At 40.2% G+C, this 14,707-nt stretch overlaps 1 protein-coding gene across 5 annotated transcripts; it reads right to left on the bottom strand.

The window, feature by feature from the left end:
• Positions 1–53: 53 nt before the first annotated feature.
• On the bottom strand, positions 54–11,117 carry exoc1 (exocyst complex component 1). 5 transcript variants are annotated; one of them, XM_083911133.1, is made up of 20 exons: positions 11,057–11,117; positions 10,194–10,325; positions 9,753–9,883; positions 9,501–9,660; positions 8,311–8,498; positions 7,963–8,190; positions 7,539–7,671; positions 7,298–7,407; positions 6,509–6,577; positions 5,726–5,875; positions 4,917–5,025; positions 4,223–4,267; positions 3,721–3,884; positions 3,001–3,114; positions 2,670–2,749; positions 1,604–1,832; positions 1,326–1,509; positions 1,033–1,232; positions 733–927; positions 54–509 (listed from the first exon to the last, which is right to left on the bottom strand). In XM_083911133.1, the coding sequence occupies exons 2-20, from the start codon at positions 10,315–10,317 to the stop codon at positions 357–359; spliced, it is 2,766 nt and encodes a 921-aa protein (XP_083767259.1). In that variant the 5' UTR covers positions 10,318–10,325; positions 11,057–11,117; the 3' UTR covers positions 54–356. The 5 variants fall into 5 exon arrangements, with proteins under 5 accessions (XP_083767259.1, XP_083767258.1, XP_083767261.1 ...); XM_083911132.1 differs by having other exon boundaries at positions 10,194–10,373; XM_083911135.1 differs by lacking the exon at positions 6,509–6,577 and having other exon boundaries at positions 10,194–10,373.
• Between the last annotated feature and the right edge of the window lie 3,590 nt (positions 11,118–14,707).

Consider the following 14,707-nt stretch of genomic DNA (forward strand, 5'->3'; position numbering starts at 1 on the left):
AGCACGTTATGTCATGTGCTTAACGATAGAATAACTACAATGTCCAAACAGCATTGAATGGGTGGGCAGCAGCACATTTATTATCTACATATGGCATAAAGAAATAACAAAAATATAACATAAACAGTTACGTATTTAGAGTGGAGTTGAATCTCAAAGAACAGGCACACACACACATTGGACACACAACCACTGTCCAATGTACAAATCCCTTTCATTAAAATGGACCAACACACGCAGAGGAAATGTTCATTGTCCAAAAACAAACAATACAGGATAGTTAGTGAGTAGCTAGTGAATCATCAGTCAATGTGAGGCATTACTTAATCCCTATTGAAAAGTGCAGAGCAGCTAGACTAATGAGACTGAGCAATGCTGGAGAAGTACTCCAACATGTCCTGGATGGTAAACTCCATGGTGATGCCAGATCCAGGGTAGCATCTGCCGATCAGATCTTCAAAGTGCTTGTACTGACGGATGAACTCGTCTTGCATGGAGTGCCACACCACCTGGTGGAGTAAATCAGCAAATGCATCCATTAAGATAAGGTACACTTTATTATCCTTGCAAGGAATTTGTCTTGGACTCCAATGCTGTCACATAAAAATAAATAAATAACAATACAAATGCAGAAAATGCAAACATATAGGCCACATTCAGAGAGGAGATGAGGAATGAGGCACCGCTGACCGGCTTTACCGTTTCACCTCGTCAAGCTTTTAATTTCCTCACCTGCAGCAGACTTTCTTCTTCACACAGATGTTTGTCCACCTTCTTGTAAAGGTTGTCCAGTCCCTTTTTCACCTCTTTGCCAGGATACTCTTTGATGACTTTACGCAGCTCTTGTTTGTTGAAGGCCAGCTGGTAGCTCACCTCCTCCTCACGAACACCCTGAGCTACACGGGCCTCAACTCCTTCAAAGAAATGCTGCAGGAGGGAGAGAACGGTTTACGCTCTCATCCTGCATAAAACTACTCATGTCCAGAGACAGGATGGACTTTTATGATAACTCCAAAAGATATTCCGACTTACGTTGAGTTTTTCTAGAGGCTGGCCCAGAGAGTTGATTACATAGGACTGCAGGTGGTCTGTGTATTTGTGCTTGGCCTCTCGCCTCTCTGCGTCCAGGCAGGAGATTTTTAGACGTGACAGTGTGGAAAAGATGTGGTGGAAATTCTCCATCATCACAACGTCCCGTGGCGTCTTCTGGCTTTCATTGGCTACCTTCTCCACTGAAAAGACAGACATTCACAAATTTGTTTCTGGGCATCACATAAAACACCAGATCATCTACGGCCAATAAGTAGTTTAACCAGTGGTCTCACCATTCATGAAGACAGCCCTGATGAGTTTGACGTAAGCTTTATCCAGGTCCCCTCGGCGCTCCGCATTGCGGAAGATAGTTTCAGCAAGCTCGGCAAACTCCTCAAACCCAGTAACAAAAGGCAGGATACCAACTTTGCTTTTCTTAGAAATCTTCACTTCCTCCATCTGTCTGATCTGACCTGACTGTGAGAAAAAGATAATATGTATAAGAAAGTAACCATACTTTGACTATTTTTGAAAAGACTAGGATTTCCCTCGTCACTTGGACTTTACTCACGATGCATTTGTCAAAGTTCCTCTTGACAGTGACCAGCACATTTCCCAAAGTAGTGCTGAGGTAAGAGGCCGGGTCCACGTTCTCGGCGGTCCAAACATGGTGACTCATCTTCACCAGCATGTAGAGAGAGTTGAAGCTGTCAATCTTGTCACCCAGAGCAATGAGACTGTTGAGCTCTGTCTCAATGCTCTGGAAGATCTTATTCATCATCAGCCGCACAATGTCTTTCCTTGAGTCACGAAAAGAAGAACAAGGCAAAAAGTGAAACCATGAGAAGGTTATCGGGTCATAGGAGTGCCATAAAAAGGATATATATATACATATACACACTCCAGCTGCAGTGTTGAACCGATTCCCCATTAAGTCTTTGCATGATCCCGTCCGCTTGTGCACTTGTTTTACGTTGATGACCGGCCTTTTTGAGGGATTTAAATTAATCTGTGTCCTTGTAAAGTTTCAATCTTCTTGAAATCACAGACTGAACGCCCAACCTCTCTCTGATGGCTGAGAGGGTCGTCCCTTTGGCCGTCATCTAGACAATCTGCTGTCTCAGGGTTTCAGTCACTTTAGAGCAGCTCGCCATCTTTGAAAGTAACCAGGAGAGCTGCCAGATAAATAGGGTGTGTCCAACAATTAAGTAAATTGCCACCAGGTGCCAGATTAACACTAATAACTGTGAGGGATCTGAAAGTATTCTCTAATTTTGCTCACTTTTTTTCACAAAATAAAGGTTTTTGTTGAAGTGCCTTGGTTATGTTAAAAGAAAACATCCTATATTCTATCAAATTCTGAACAATAAAGAATAACAACATTTTAGAATGAATCAAGTATTAATAATTTGTTTTCTAATTTTGATCTTCACTGTACATACAAACACATTTAAAGTATATAGAAAAAGAGATACAGAATTTCTTTTTACTATACAAAAATGAAATATCTACTTTTCACTTACTTCATTTTTAAAGGGCACTCATATGGCGCCATAGATTCAAAGAAAATATAAAAAAAGTTTTGGGAAGTGACAACAGGTTGAATTGCAGTGGAACTGTGCCATGAAACTACTCACTCTGATGACATGGAGTGTCTGTGTTCAGCCTGGGGAGGCATTCTTGACGGCGTGCCTCCATCTGTATCCTCGGTTTCAGGCTGACAAGAAAAGAGTAGTGACAAATCCAAACAGACATCTGCTGACATACATGGATGATGCTGCACCCTTTATTGCTGTATTATTATCACCCTTTCGGACATCATTTTCAGATGCCGCCTCACAACTATAGCTAATAACCTAAAGTGCACAATCAGACTATTTCACATGTTACTAAAGACCACACAGCAGTGGAAGGCATACCGTATGACCCCCTTTCACAGCTATTTCCCATCTCTGGTCACAAACTTACCTGAGCAAGGGGGGGTGTAACTGTCGGGTGCTGCTGCAGCTTGAAGAACTTGCTGATGAAGTCCTGTTCTGCGAGACACAGAGGCTCCAGCTCACTGAGAACCTGCTCAAATATCTGCAAAAAGGCACACCCTCCATTTAATCTCTTAATAGAGAACACATTGTTTTACTTCCATTAAATATTGAAAGGTGCCATATAATGCTCATTTTCAGGTTCGTGTTTACATGATTTTATGTTAAAAAAACACATTATTTTACTCATCCTGCCTGTCTGAATATACCTGTATTCACCCTCATACATATACATATATATAGACACACATATATATAATATACATACACACACACACATATATATATATACACACATATATACACACACATATATACACACACACACATATATATACATACATAATATATAAATACATATATATGACGTATATATACACACATACTGTATATGTAGACATACATATATACGTACATGTATATATACACAGCATATACTGTACATATATATATAAATACTGTGTATATATATATAGTTGTGACATCACAGCTTACAGAAGTCCTGTGTGTGCATTTCTCTTTCACAGTATTTATACAGCACCTCAACCTGCTTAATAATTTAAAAAAAACAACATATGGAACTATGACATTTCACAATATGGAATCTTCTTAGTTTGATTGAAAATCTTTGAATATCTGGCAGTATCACCTTGTCAAACTTGGTCCTGTCAGCCACGTCCAGGTCGGAGGCGGACATGTTGCCCATGTCTAGCAGTGAGGAAGACTGTGAACGCCGGCTGTTGGAGCCCTGCACTGTCAGCTTGTTCAGGCTTGAGGTAGAGCCTGTCAGCTTCCCAGAGCTGCCATGAAGGCCTAATACAGCACAACAAATACAGTGATTCAATGTCAAGTGTTTGAGAGAGTGAGTCAAACTGCAGGCTGGCTGTGGAAGTCAATTAGGACGCCATCTAATAAATTGCAGTCAATTAAAAATAATATGGATATCAATGATTAGCTTATAGAATCAGAATATGTGGTGATTTATTCATCTGCATTTTGATGATTTAGCACAAACCAACCAGTTTTACGGTGAGGTAATGGTTGGCAGGGCTTAAAGATGTATGTATCAGGGAAAGGAAGGGCTTTGAGCAAATGATTCCTTTTAGTGCAGCTATGACAGTGGAATAGCTCTGTCCAAATGTCATACTTACTTTCTGTTTCCTGTTTGAGTGCACTCTCTTTCCGCGGAAGCGTGGCTGCAGCCAGTTAGAAAGGCAGGCATCAAAGACAGAGACAGGTTAGGCTTAAAACATGCAGCATGGGAGGGGTGAGGCCAGATGTTAGACGTACGACATTACATATATGCTGACGTGCACTGCCGTGGCTGAGGTACGCTTGTAGCTGAGACAAACCTTTGGAAAACAATTGTTTTGTTTTGTTTTCAGCAGGAAAAGCTGACACAGAATGCAGAAGGCAGAGTTCTTAAATTCTGCCAAAACCAAAGCTCAACCAAGAGTCCTCTTCCGATTTTAAATATTCAAGAGCAGAGAATTCAACATGTAAGGTCCTTGTACAAAGTGAAAAAGAGATGTCATCAAAAAGGTCAAATAAGAGGCAGGACATTAGCACTTGAGAAGCACACATTAGTTGGAAAAATGTGCTTTTGGTAACAGATGTGATGCAGAAAAGGCTGAAAAAGAATAAGGCCTTGCTTCCTTATATAGACATGAATATTTCATTCACTTCTGAACAACACAAAAATACTGCACACAATTATCTAGAGATGCAGTGGAATTCTCATTGTTGTAGACAAAAGGATAAAAACAGACATTAACTGAAAATCCTAATACACATAATAAAAATAACGACACGAGACAAACAGGACCTGTGAATCACAGTTCTTACCGAACTTGCCCTTGGCCTCCTTTGTTGTGCCCGCCATCTTTATCTTGGCAACCTCAAAGAAGTCTTTGATTTCTCGTTCATATAATCTGCTCATATAGTCAACGTAGGTCTAAAAAAGGAGATGACATTTGTTGAGATGTTCAGATGCAAAACACCACATCTTGAATACTCAGTATTAAAGGAATAATTCAACATTTTGACTAATTTCAACTATACTTATTTAGTTTCTTGCTAAGTATTAAATGGAAAGATCTACTGCTCACATTTTTTACACAACGGTAAATGTGAAACTACAACCACTAGATGCTTTGGGGCAAAGCTGCTTACCGCAGTTTCTAGTCTTTATGCTGAGATGAGCTCACTGTCTCATGCCTGTAGTTTCATTCATTTCAAGTTATAATCGTTAAGATTTCATGAAATCAAACCCCAGATACTATGTATTGAGTGCATTTTCTACAATAGCCTTAAAATAAAGTTTAAAGTAATTAATTTACTTGTCTATAGAGAAGTTTTCATTGTAGGTGGCGGAGTCTGCTATCCCCACACTGGATTCCAAATTCCTTCACATGCATGGGAAGTGATGCAAGCATGTGAAGTCCATTGTGATTTCAGAAACTACACCAGAGCCATCTTTACTGCTGGTGCAATTCTATTTTCATTTTCACTTGCTGCTACCAATATTAAAATCCTATGGATTATATTTATAACAGGCAGATATGAGAGCCGTATCAATCTTCTCATCTGACACCCGGCAAGAAATTTCATAGGTGTGTTTCTACTGTTCCTTTGAATATCTTGACAGCACTGACCCTTGAAAGGCCTTCGTACTTTTCCCTGTGGGTGTTCTTCAGCCACTCCATGAGCTTGGCGTAGCGCAGCAGGTCCCTGTGGAGGGGGTTGTGTTTGGGCAGGCTCAGCTCAGCCGTGTGCTGCGACAAGGTGGAGCTCTGATCGTGGCCCTGGGTGACAGAGTCAGGGGAGACAATTAGCAATTTTCCAAAGAGTTTTGATGGACAAACCTAATTCTAAGTTGCACGCCATCCTTCTGTATACACACAAACACACACAACACACAAACCTCTGTGGATATGTTACCCCAAAATGTGGGCTTTCAAAAAAAAATGTTTCAAGGTATACAACACATTGTTCCACTCAAAATCCCAACACTTCTTTAGTTCAACTTATTGACAACTTATTGAAAGTGCAACTCTTACTGCCATTCTGATGTTCTCCTCACTGCCCCTCATCGTTATGCTGTTCAGTTTACTGCTTGTGCTACAAGACATGCACGCAGCGCAGACAGGCACAGGGTTTTATGACATGAGACCTTTTGCAACAAAGCCAAGTTAGCACCCAAACACAAAAGGAGCCCTCAGCTGAGTGTAGACTGTCGATGAAGGAGGTAGCTTTGAGATCAAATGAGACACGTTAAGTAGTTAGAAATATATCCCATGCGATAAATAATAAGCCATGTTAGGCAATGGAAGGCCTGAAGTCTTTGAGGTTATGACATGTGAGTCGGAGTGAGGTGTGAGGAGTCAAACATCAGCAGAGAGGGGGGCATGTGGGGGGGTTGCTGTGAGGGTACTCACTGGAAGCGACAGACAGGAGGACCTATAGAACTGAGGGATGGTCATTTTGAAGTGACTGAAGTGGTTGAACTGACACAGAGACAGAGAGCAGAGTGGGGATGATACAAAGTGAGCAACACACGGACAGTCAAGAATAGGAGGGACACAAGTAGAAGGAAAGGGCGAAGGGAAGCCCGGGAAGAGAGACGCCGATAAAGAGGAAGTTCATTCAGGGGGACATGAAAAGAACAGGAAAGACTCTGACTCACATTGGCGAGGTGCGAGGACGACAAAAGGTCTTACTCCTAAATCTGCTTTTAAAAATAATCCTGCTCCCTCTACTCGGTTGGCCAGTAGATTATGTATAATGTATTCTAAAGATGTAAATGATTTTGTAGCCTCACCTGCTAACACAAACGTTTATCATAAAGGTTTAAAACAGCCTGTTTAATTGCACAGCTCAACGCATACAAGTATTATCAGCAAAACGTACAAAACGTATCAAAAGTTTTTACAAAAAAAAACCTCATTCTGCATTGAAATGACCCATGTAACTGATATATTAATAATAATACTGATGCAGCAATGTGTAAGCAGCCTTTTACTGATGAAACTGCTCAAGGTGAAGCTAGTTTTAACTACTGTATCTACCTAACTAGTAACTACAGCTGTCACATAAACGTAGTGGGGGAAAAAGTTAAATACTTTCCTCTAAAATGTAAAGGAGTAAAAAAAAAAAAAAATTGGATATACTCAAAGCTGTAAACTTTAAAACATTTTACACCCCTTTAAGTATAGTGCGTCTGTTACCTGGTGAACAAACACATTGTTGAGGTGATTGGTGAGGCGGCGAGCGAATGTGTCTCTCAGCTCAGCAAAAAGGAGCTGTTGCTGCGTCACAGCCATCAGCTTCTCATGGCCTACGGAAGGAAAAAGACATAACAAAAGAGATCATTTGTAACCACTAGTCCTTTTTTTCTCCAGGGGTTATTTGAATTTGAAAGTTTTCCAACTTTACAACTTTTTACGATTTACGCATGTGTAAACTGACCTGGTCGGAGGGCCACGTTCATGCACTGCAGAAGGGCCTCAGACGCGTTGATGCAGGCCTCAATCCCTTTAGGGGAGGTCAGGTCTCCCTCCTGCAAGGCTCTGATGTGTCCCTTTGACAGGTCCATGTAGTTCTACATGAGGAAAGACACGCTGCATCGTTATCGAACTAAGTCTAACAATGGAGCAATTAAGTCAGTATAGTTTTAAGGTTTCACATCTAGCAAACAAGGTTGTAATATTTGGCACATTCACATTAGGATTCTTTGAAATTGTCTGCTGTGTTATTGTTTAATCTCAGGTAAAAAAAAAATCAAACCATTATTATTTATGCAATTTTTGATCTGCTAACTGTCTTAAAATCAGCGGAGAATTCAGTAAGCTACTTGCATCAGTAATCACAGTATTAAAAGTTTGTTCCTAACCACTAAGAACTGGATCTCGTCCAGCAGTTTAACGTTGTTGGTGTTGCTGATCTGGATTAGGCGGTTGCTCTGTGAGATCTGATCCATCTGGTCCTTGACACTCTGGAGCATCTCCTCGTAGCTGCTCAGCTTTCCCTCGATGGTGTCCACCTCGCCCAGCGCCTCATCCAGCAGCTGCATCAGGATATTAACCTGCTTCTCTGAAGCCATGATGGACTGGATATTGGCCTTAAATTAGGAAGGCGAAGAAGAGGGTTATAATATGGTTCTATGTTATTATTTCTGTCCAAACACACAATAATTAGGAACTATACTTTTTTATTCTGGTTTAGCAATCTCTTCACCTACCCCATCTAGAACCTGAAGCTCCCTGGAGAGCTGCTCCGCGAAAGCCTCAGCATTGGAGACAGCATACTCGCACATCTCCATCATGCTCTCGATGTCCTGCTCTTCCCGGGTGCTCAGCTCCTGGTAGTCGTCCAGAGCGTCCTCATCACCTCCGGCAACACTCTGACTCTCACCGCTCGGCACAGACTCTGATTCCACAAACAGATATGGAAATGCATGTTAAAGACATCGAGACAAACGCACAGTTCCAGGCACATTCTGGTATCTTCCAACACATCAGGCTTTACACACTACTGTAAGAACAACTACTGACAAAAATACATTTAGTGATGGGCAATGGAATCATCAGAAGAGTCTAAAAACACATTTCTGATCAATTGTACTCTCATATACCACCAGTTACTAATTTTCTACCAGAGATGGAAGAAATAAACCTACTATCTCAAGTGAATACTATCAGCTATATGTACTTCTCTACATTTGTTTTGGCTGCTTTAAATCAAATTAAAGTAAAACAACTGAAAGAACAACTGCACTTCACTCTGCTCCGGAAGAATTAGAAACAATATGAGCGACAAGTTTTGGTCAAATTAGAGACAGCGTACAAATAATGAACATGTCAGTGAATAATCCTATAAATTAAGGTGGAATGGATACATAAAAAAAAGCTAAACGTGAGGTAAAACACAACCTAAATGCGGGGTTAGGATAATTGCATACATGATTCATGCCCATCAGTTTTCAGTGTCAGATAATTCACACAGAGGGAGCTTTAAGGAGGTGAGCATCTCTAAATGAGAATGGTGGTTTGAGGTCATGAGATGGAGAGGAGTGAGGAGGAGGAAGTTAAGTCCTACCAACCTTCCGCTTTAGGAAGTTCTGGCCAGAGAAAGTTTTAAAGAGAAAAGTGAGAATAAAGAAGAATTTAACACAGAGAGCCATACCACAAACCAAGATACAAAGAAGAGGTTGTTTTTTTAAAAGTGCTATTAATAAATAAATTATGCCAAAATAAAGCAGAGATTCTCGCTTGAGGAGTAAATTAGAATACCTCAAACATGACCAATACACTAGGGTCCACACTATTGGTTTAAGATGAAGAGGCAAGCCTTTAAACAATTACAATCCAATCGTGAAAAGAGGCATGTGCTCACAGGGGTGGCTACAGTAAGGACAGAGCGTTTCCACACCTTCCAGCAGCTGAGAACTGACATTCACAAACTCCACCTTCTTCCTCAAGTATCGCTGGTTCAGCTTCCAAATGCAGGAGATAAAGGAGTTTTTTTCAGCGGCACTGCTGGCCACCCACCGGTACACCTTCTCAAAGTGAAGGTCAAATTCAGGATTTTCCTAATCATAAGAGAGAACATATGAGCTCCGACTGAGGTGAACAACTGAACAAGGGGTGAAAGGGTGAAAAAAGCAAACACATTGTGTCTGACCTTGCTTGCATCTTTGGCATCTACTTCTGTCAGGTCTCGTAGCTCCCATGTCTGCTGTCGTTTGTAAAAGTCCCCTTTGTCAGATTTCTTCACCTTAACCACTTTCACTTGGACAGGCCTCTCTGTAGTAACTGGAAGAAGGAGAAAAAAGAACATTATTTCAGAAAGATTTACCGTTTATTATATACAATCCTGATCAAAATGAGAGAACACAGTATTATTACTTGATTTACCGTTTTCTTTCACAAAATAAAGGTGTCTATTGAAATGCCTTGGTTATTTAAAAACATGCTAGTACAGCAGTGGCTTAGCCTCAGTTGAAATTCTATCAAATTATGAACAATAACAAATAACAGCATTTCAGAATAAATCAAAAATGTATTAGTTGTTCTCTAATTTAGATCTCCACTGTAAAGTTGTTTACAACTGTTTCTCTCTTACCTGTCGCACACAAGAAGCAGTTCTTCTTTTTCTTTCCTGCTTTGCAGACATTAACAATGCCAAGGAGACGCTCGTCGTTGGGTGTGAAGATGTCCCTCTGGAGGGCATGCTTGATGGCTGTCATGGTGGAAGCTGTCACACCGAAGGGAGCAGGAACTTGTTATTATGGAGGCGAGGGACCTACACCCATCACATATTTCAGAATAAATTACGTTATTTACCCTTAATGTAATTTCATTCCTCAGTATCAGGTAACCAGAGCCATTTAAAGACACAATATACTACATTTTACTGTCATTTTGGGCTTTTGCTGAAGCCTCAGAGCAGAGGGCAAGTCCTGCTTATGACAAAGCAGGACGCACATATCAAGCTAGCATTTCCTTAACCAAACAGCACACACATAACAACCATTGTGCTTTGGTTTGTGACTCTACCTGGTCTTCAATATTTTGAGGTTTTCTAACGCATGCGCACACTTGTTTTGTGTCTCAGACTTCAAACACTCGCTAACACAAACGTTAGCTTGCAGGATATCAGAAGCTGTTGACATGACAACAGTGTCCGTAAAACAGCACAACACGGTGTCGAAAACACGTTTCTCAAGTTAGCTACCTACCGAACACTGGAGTAGGAGTAATGAAGAACCCAGAGGGCCTTTCCTAAATAAGTGCAGCTGTCCTCTCTGTCCGTTAGCATGAGAGCTAACGGTAGCATCTGTTAGCCTCACTTACGCCAGCTGCACACAACAGTCAAATAAAGAGCGAAATAATCCACTAAACCACTGGGATTCCCCCCCAAAATGAACTCTGTCTGTATATAGACAGACGAAATGTTACATTTCATTATTCATAAGCAGCAACTACCTTGTTTTATCAGCCCACCAGCCCTCTGCAAAACACCGCCCTGTCACTTCCTGGATCTGTCATGTGACAGTGTCAACATCCACCCCGATCCACCCACAGTGGCACTTGACCCTAGAGTTTGATTTTTTTAGACAGACAATTAAACAAGTATCCTATCAACATTTACATGGAATAACGTAAATATATACATTTCTTTTTTTTATGATTATTTTTACACCCAAACCATAGTTAAGGACAGTTTCTTTGCTTATTTTTTTTCCATTAATAAATTAATATTTCCATAAATTAATTTGTGTTTAATCAAACTACCACACAGTCAATCTGTGCTCAGGAAGTATTCTAACATATTAAAACTACATAGAAGCTTTGATGTCCTTAGAGCATCTCCATATTCCTCATACATATTTTTTTTTAAATTATTTGTCACGCCTAACAAGGTAATTAGCAGTTGAAATATATTTCTGCAGTCCCCCTATCACTCATATGTCATACAGGAGGTAGAGTTAATCATGGTAGGGTGCCCCTGGAGCAATTTGTGCCTTGTACAAAGGCACCACGGCAATGCCCAGGAAGTGAACTGGCACATCCCCAGCTGCTGAGTCCGTTGGTGGACTTGAACTGCCAACCTTCTGCTTCCCAAGCCAAGTCCCCACAGACTGGCCTACTGCCGCCCAAATACTGTGATTATCTCAAAAGATCCGAATAAAATATACCCATCCCAATTATATTATGAATAAAACATATTATGTCCTGTTGATTAGATAGATAGATAGATAACTTTATTTATCCCCGAGGGGAAATTAGGTCCTGCTAATGGGTGTTACTGAGGGATTATTAGTATTTTTCACACATTTAGACATTCAGAATGAGCTGACCCGTCCAAATAATGACACCTGACAAAATATAGACCGAAATGTCCTTTGATTGCCTACAAGCACAGTATAATTCAGGTCAGTGTTTCCTCTAGGATTTTTATCAGCACAAGGGGAAACGGGTTCTGTGTATCAGCACAACACAGTGTCCACACATGCTGTGCCTCCACTACACACTCTGCATCCCACGGACCTTTAGCCAGCATAAACCCCAGACGCTGGGGTTCTGATCTGGGTCTGAGACATAGAAGATTGACGGCTTGCTGGCTCCTCAAAGTGAAGCCAAAGCATCTTAATCACCCACTGGTGGCTGTCTGCAGTATAGGTCATAACCCTATGTTTTACATCTTGAAAACTTTTCTCAAAAGAAGCATCATTTATGGCCTTGTCATGGACAATAACAAAGATGACTTTCTGGTAAATCATTCTTATCCTTGAAAAAAGTATACACACAAATCCATGTATATGAAAGTGAAACCTGGATTTAATGCTTTTCATAACGAGTTTCTTTTTACTTGAAAGCCCTCAAAGTCACGAAAAATGCACTGTGAAGCCTTTTTCTGTAGCATTGCTGTTTAGAGGCTGTCTCAATGTGTGTGTATGCTTTTGAACCCCAAATGTGTGCTCATGTTATATTCCTAGCATGCATTCATGGCACTGAATTACTTTTTTCCCATAAAGCATGATGAGTAAGAGGGGGGCCCACATAAAGAACAACCTAGGAGCCCATGAACACTTTGATCCACCCCTCCTTAAAAAAAAAGATTAATAAATGTAAAAAGTCACACACACAACATTTAAAGCAAGATAACCATATTTATCACTGAATAATGTTTTATATAAGCATGCCCTTTAAAACAACATTTTAGACTTTGAATAACAATAAGTTATTTCTACTTTGTAAGCTTACATTTATCTGATCCATTGATGAATACTTGGGGGAATACATTATACAAATGTGCAACGTTTGTTTATTTGAAGGATCCCCGTTACCTGATGCCATGGTAGTCCGCTATCTTCCCCACATACACAACTAGAAGTCCCACATAAATGCAAGCAGACAGGGTCTTTTGGAGTTTAATAGGTTTTACATTTGCCATTTGAGATTATTCCTGCAAATGCCATGTTGCATATGTACACAATATTTTTAGGACACCAGATGGCATTGTAAATCTTTATAATAGTTCTAATTTCTTTCCTTGTGTGGTGTGTTCTTACTCTTAAACTACGTTTCTCCTGTGCAGTATTCATGTTTACTTATGATTAACCACCTAGCAAAAGCTTATACAGCCTATTGAGACTGGTTGTCAACAGTGTACACAGTGAGTCACACATGTGATGGAAGAGAAAGATCACAAATTAACAAGTGGCCTGCAGACAACGACTTTAAGTACATTCTCTGTGTTGAAGTTATTATGCGGAGACCACACTTGATTTCCCAGCTGGTGAATGAGGCATTCACTGTCATCGGCAGTTAATTTCTGTTTTATTGCTGCCAAACACACAACGTGACACGTTCAGTAATATCTTCTACAGAGAATATACATAGGTCTTATTCAGGCAAAGAATCCGTCTCTGTGGTGTCTTTAAGCAGGCTGCCATTATGGTGCTGTTTGAGTCGCCATGAATGTCCCAAGACATCACTTAATTTCCTCCAGTAGTGGGAAAAGATGAATATGTCATGATTGTAGCGCCTGGGTATTGTATGTTGCAAAGACATGTATGGGAGGGAATTGAGTATGGAAGTAAACACACAATAGTAATACACTTGGCCTTCAGAGAAAAAGGAGTTTACAGTGAGTCCAGACAGTTTAGTTTATTCTTGAATGGCCTTTTTGATACAATTGAAACAGACTTATGAATCTTTTTAACAAAGATATTCACTACAGCATAAATAAGTTTTATATTTCCAAGATGTTGATATCACATGCTGCATAAACAAACAGAAAGAAGAATCCGATTTCATCAACAAAATGTTCATTACTTTGGTTAATCATGAATCAAATCCTTACCTCTGAATGACTATATGACTCTAAACCTCATGTATTTCATTTATTTACATTAAATATTTCTTGTTTTCTAGCTTTTACGTCCATAGAAATAATATAGTTTTTAATTCCAACATGTGTACATTTAAACACCACACACATCACACACATATTGCAAAACAGACGCACACGCACTACCATTATCTTTCTTCAACATTTCTGTTTTCCCACATTTGCTTTCCTGTAGTCATGATTCATCCATGGTTTCTGCTATTCTGGCACTTACTGTCTATATATTTTGTGAATGTCAGAGGTCTGTAGTCAGCGCTGACGTCCATGTTCCTACAGGGCAAGGCAAGTTTATTTATGTACCACAATTCATACACAATTCAAAGTGATGTACAAGTGAGCAGATGAAAGAATCATGGAAAAGTAAAGCTGTTAAAAGAACACATGGAAATAAAGAATTAAAATAGGTGAGTGCATTAGATCAGCTAAAATAACATATAAAGTGGAGTGCATTTGATCAGTTGACAAAAAGCATTTGAAAACAGTTGGGTTTTAAGTCTAGATTTGTAGCTGGCAACAGTCTGAGCACCTTTGACAGGGCGAGGAAGTTGGTTGCAACATAGCAGCTAACAGCTGCTTCACCATGTGTAGTCCTGATTCCTCTCCAGTGCAGCAGTGCTTTAACAACATTTCTGTGACTTACCAGAAGCCAGGGTAAGGACTTGAGTATCAGAGTAATGCGGCCAGTTCTTTTGGTTTTCATAAGAACTCTGGCAGCTGTA

Source organism: Echiichthys vipera (genome assembly GCF_963691815.1).
Source record: "Echiichthys vipera genome assembly, chromosome: 3".
Lineage (NCBI taxonomy): Eukaryota > Metazoa > Chordata > Actinopteri > Perciformes > Trachinidae > Echiichthys > Echiichthys vipera.

Coding starts and splice junctions, on each gene's coding strand:
- exoc1 (XM_083911133.1), bottom strand. CDS start 10,317: ATGACAGCCATCAAGCATGCCCTCCAGAGGGACATCTTCACACCCAAC. Junction 7,408..7,538: donor GAACGTGGCCCTCCGACCAG/GTCAGTTTACAC, acceptor TTCCTTCCGTAG/GCCATGAGAAGCTGATGGCT. Junction 1,510..1,603: donor GGAACTTTGACAAATGCATC/GTGAGTAAAGTC, acceptor TTTTTCTCACAG/TCAGGTCAGATCAGACAGAT.